General features: G+C 35.6%; 1 protein-coding gene across 1 annotated transcript; it reads left to right on the top strand.

Annotated features, from left to right (window-relative positions):
• The first annotated feature begins 890 nt into the window (after positions 1-890).
• Positions 891-1,754, top strand: LOC149537067 (uncharacterized). The gene has a single exon (XM_089806403.1). The coding sequence runs from the start codon at positions 891-893 to the stop codon at positions 1,752-1,754; it is 864 nt and encodes a 287-aa protein (XP_089662529.1).
• The last annotated feature ends 3,046 nt before the right edge of the window (positions 1,755-4,800 follow it).

Below are 4,800 nucleotides of genomic sequence, written 5' to 3'. Positions count from 1 at the left end.
TATGAGAAGCATCATCATTTCCCAAAAGATGTTTATTTACAATGCAATGATCCTCAACAAGAATTAAAATTGAGCCTAAATTAATAGGTCATTATGTTATAGATTACTTCATTTTGTACAAGCCTAAAGCATGGAAGCTCTTGTCAATTGGGTTGTAAAAGCCTAAATAAATACATCAAGATTCCTAACTTATACGGGAAGAAGTCTACAAAGAATCACCTAAAATATCCAACGAGTAAATTTAATAGAATCAAAAAGATGTGGGATTTTTAGTTATCTCAAGTTAATTTCTCACTTTCAGATGATGTAATGTTTGAGAAACATTTTTGGTTTTCTTGTTTTTTTGTTTATTCCTCCTGTTGTTGATTGCTAGTATAATGTATTACAATATTATTAAATGTATTACATTGATTAGATTAGATAGTTACAAAGTAGTTTGTGCACAGTTGAGTTGTTTTAACTGATTTCTACCAGCTACACAAACATTATAAAATCACTTTCAGATATAATGTCTGCTACATTGAAATAAAAGAAAGTTTTCTCTACTTTCATAACACTGTACTGAATGATTTTATAGGTTATGGAATGCCTCTACAATGAAGATGCAACTTAAGAAAACTGCTTGGAGAATACGAGATATTAGATCTTCTCTCACTCTCTCCAACGTTGCAGACATCAGAAGACAGCTCTCTTGGAATAAAAAGAAATCTTATCAAAGGCTCCTCAACTTCAAGCCAAGTGCAAACCATAGCCATTACTCTAGTTTTCAATTGTTGTAGAGTGAGATTTTATTTGTTTCACTAGTTACATTACCACATTATCTTCTTACTACCTTCTGTTGTTAATCATTAGTAGAGGGTATTGAAGAGAAGGTAGTAGAAGTGAAAGAAATGTTGGATTTGGAAGGCAGTGAAGCAATTGCAGCGCTTGTGATATGGGGATTCGGGGGTGTTGGGAAGAGTGTTCTAGCATCCACAGTCATAGAGGAGTTGGATGTCATTTCTAAAGGTTTCAAATTTTATGTGGTGAGACTTGAGGAGAAAATGGTACACAAGACGTCTTACATCATTAGGTTACAAAGAAAAATAATTAAGGATTTCGGTGGAGGCAAATTAGTTCTGGAAGATACAGTAGAAGGGCGAGAAGAAGTCCAACACGTTCTTAGGAACAAATGTTGTTTTTTATTTATTAACAATGTAGTTGACTCTTCTTTTATCAAAGAACTCTTACCATCAGAATTTATAGAATTGGAGGGAAATAGTGGTTCAATGCATGCAATGAGATTAAGAATTTTTATAACCTCTCAACTAAACAATCTGAAACCTTTGCTAAGAATCAGAAGCTTGTACAACTACCACATGCATCCCCTGTCTGAAGCTGTGAGTAGAGTTATTCTACGCAAAACAATTCTAGTTGAAAGCGAAATCAATTGTGAGATTGATGAAGAGGGGTTTATAAATGCCATTGCGGAGGCATGCAAAGGTTTCCCGCTACTTTTGTCTATTTTTGGTAATCACTTGAGGGATAAAAGGAATCAGACTACTTACGAGGAATCCCTAAATGCCCTTATGGAGGGAGATATTGATAGATTTAATGATGATGAGAAGCTGAGTTCAAAGCTGATGTTTGTATATAATAAAATGGGAGATCTAGAAGCTAAGGACGCATTTCTAGATATTTGTTCATACTTTCACGGTTGGTCATGGGATGAAGCTGCTGCCATTGTGGATTTAAGAAACCTTGAAGTTCTCTGACAGAGAGGGTTAGTAGAGAGGGATGAGAAAGGAAAAGCAATTGTGAACGATATCCTTCGGTTAATGGGAAGAAAAGCGAGGAAGGAAACAAGGATACAAAATCATAGGGAATTTTCAGCTATGGTGAAAGATGAATTCAGGCAAAAAAATGTGAAAGGCGTATGTCTTGTGGATAATTCGTCTTTAATTACAATTGAATCTGAAGATTTAAATGTAATGTCTCATTCTCGTAGGGTCCTGGTGCTAGGAGATTTGGTGCACATAAATAGCCTCTGAAATGAAGATTTTGGAACTCTAAGATATCTTGAAATTGGGGACATGGCTCGTTTTCTGTTTGCAGATGTTTCTCAAATGCAGAGGCTAGTATATTTCAACAATAGATCGAACACATGCATGGATTTAGCTCAAATAAGTATGTAAGTTATTTGAGTGTATAAATGAAGATGTCCTTGTTTATGTTAAATCTTTGTTTCTATTGTAGTCTAGGTTGTCAGAAACATAACATTTGAATGGTGTTTCACATTTCAATAATAGCGACAAGGTTTTCAGTTCTGGAACAGCCATTTTCACGGCATTTAGCTGTTTCAATCATGTTAATATTTCATCGCCAGTCTAGCGTGCATGACTTCAATTTACATTTACATTAATGTAGCCAACCCTCAATTTAAAGATATCATAGATTTCCATGCATGTAATGAGTAATAGGATACTGTAGCTACATTGTATGGGAATTCCTATGTATAATTCTTGGACATGTTTCCGTACTGGTACAAATATCTAATATTCATAGGTTACTCAACTGATAGTATTATTGTGAGGAATATAAATCAACTTCAAAAACTCACAACAATTATAGCTAAGGAGCAATGCTTATCAAGCTTATATCAATATATAATTACTAATCATAACTAGTGTTTTAATTTTTTTGAGAATTCAATATTATTATATTTGTCAAGTGTAACTTAATTATAAAAAATAAAAACCAAAATAGTAAACATACAAAGAACTAGATATTACATTTTTCTTCTCAGCTGATTGCAGTTCTACTTCTCATTTCTGGTAACATAAGAGCTTTTAGTCTATAATATGTGTTGCTTCCCTGTGTATCATTATCTCGATATGAAATCTATAGCCATCTGCCAAGTTTCAATAAATGACAACTTCAAACTTGTGCATTTTCAACAGTTTTATTTGTCTAACAGGCCAAAACACGTACGTAAATTTATTCTCAATATATTCAATTATCTCTCTATCTAATTTGATATTTCATGCTGACAGCTTCCTCAGACTCCCAAAATAATACGATATGAAGTACCACATGCAGGAGGGGACGCGCTGGAAACAATTCCACTAAAAAATATGAAATGCCTAAAAAGTTTTCTAGTGACATCCAAAAAATCGCTTAATCTTTCAGAAGGATCAAAGCTTCCATCATCTCTACAATGAATGTCCTTATTGGGGTGTAGAAAATTACTAGAAACATTTAGCCGCTTAACCAATGTTGAGGGTCTTAGTCTGAGTAAGAGTGATTTCAGATCTTTACCTGAAGGATTTGGATGACTTGCTAGATTGAGAACTTTGAACATGGACTATTGCACCTCTTTGGAAATTTTACCTACTGATTTTGGAAGGCTGACAGCGCTGCAAAAACTTCATATGGGAGAATGCAAGAGTTTGAGAACGCTACCTGAAGACTTTGGCAACCTATTTTCTCTCCAGGAATTGGATTTAAGGGAATGCATTAGCTTGTAGCAATTGCTCGAAAGTTTTTCAATGCTTTCCTTGAAGTCCCTGAAACTAGAGTCTTTGCTTACTTTGGCAGAACTTCCACAAAGTATTGGGGACATGTCATTTCTGTCTGAACTTGCAGTGAAATCTTGCAATTTATTAACTGGTTTTCCCAATAGCTTTGTGAAATTGTGAATGTTGAAGTCTTTAACAATAGATAGCTGCATTACGATCACTTCACTTTCGGAGGACTTTGGTCAGCTAAGTTCTTTAAAGCATATGACTCTGAAGAATTGACCTCGTCTGAAAGAGTTGCCGCATGGATTTGAAGCACTTCCAGCATTGAAATTTCTAAAGTTGAAAAGATGCAGAAATATCGTAATCTATCAGAAGGCTTTGGCAAGCTCAACCGTTTGGAGAAGTTGTAGATTCACAGTTTGCCTTTGTCAAGTCTCCAGAAAGGAATCGGCAAATTGAAAACATTAAAGATATTGTACATATACAACACATTCAAATTGGAAAACTTGGTAGATGATATAGACAATTTGATCTTCTTGTGGACATTGCATCTCGAATTATGTCTGTTACTGGATGGGGAAACCATGGAAAAGATTGTGAGAATGCAACACTGTTCTCAAGCATATATTGCAGGAAGTCACAACTTGATTGAAAGGTGGGAGGAGATGAAAACAAAGGAAGTTTGTCCTATGGCGGTGTGGATGACATCAACCAATAATGCATCTGCCAAGGTTTGATTCACATCCCATGCTTCATTGTATACTATAGTGGTTTACTTTTTCTTAATTTTTATCACGTTGTTTTGCATTCTTTCATGATGAAGTTGATGCGGATTGGCAAAGGGCTGCAAGAGTGGCATTGTTTAATTTGAATTGTAAAGAGTTGAATGCTTTAAGTAATGAACTAATGGATCGCTCTTCCATAGCTATTGACATGGACACGACTATTGCAGTAATTTCACTCCCTCCCTATTTGCAATCCCATGATGACGCTCCTTTGAAAAACATGTGGGAGTTGGCGATGAGGAGATCAAGAACGGCTTGTTTAGGGAAGCTTCAAATTATAATTTGTCTTGCGAGGGTTGAATTGGATAAGCAGAGGGTAGGTGCAGAGGTAAAGGAAGAGGAAGAGAGCAAAATAAAAGCTCTGTTATGGCTACCAAATGGATCCTATGCCGTTCCTGTAGCCGACACGAAACACCATTTGTTAGTGAGAGATCTTTTCTTTGGGTCTGACTCTAGAGGAAGAAAACTTTCGTTTAATTGCGGATGTCAGGGTACAGGGTAATGGACACATGGTT

The sequence above is a fragment of the Cupressus sempervirens genome, chromosome 10, assembly GCF_028749045.1.
Source record: "Cupressus sempervirens isolate cs-2001-9-10 chromosome 10, ASM2874904v1, whole genome shotgun sequence".
Classification (NCBI taxonomy): Eukaryota; Viridiplantae; Streptophyta; class Pinopsida; order Cupressales; family Cupressaceae; genus Cupressus; species Cupressus sempervirens.
The sequence above is the reverse complement of the archived record's forward strand: the minus strand, read 5'-3'. Positions and strand labels throughout refer to the sequence as shown.

Bases quoted from the DNA above. Each gene is read 5' to 3' on its own strand.
- LOC149537067 (XM_089806403.1), top strand. From the start codon at position 891: ATGTTGGATTTGGAAGGCAGTGAAGCAATTGCAGCGCTTGTGATATGG.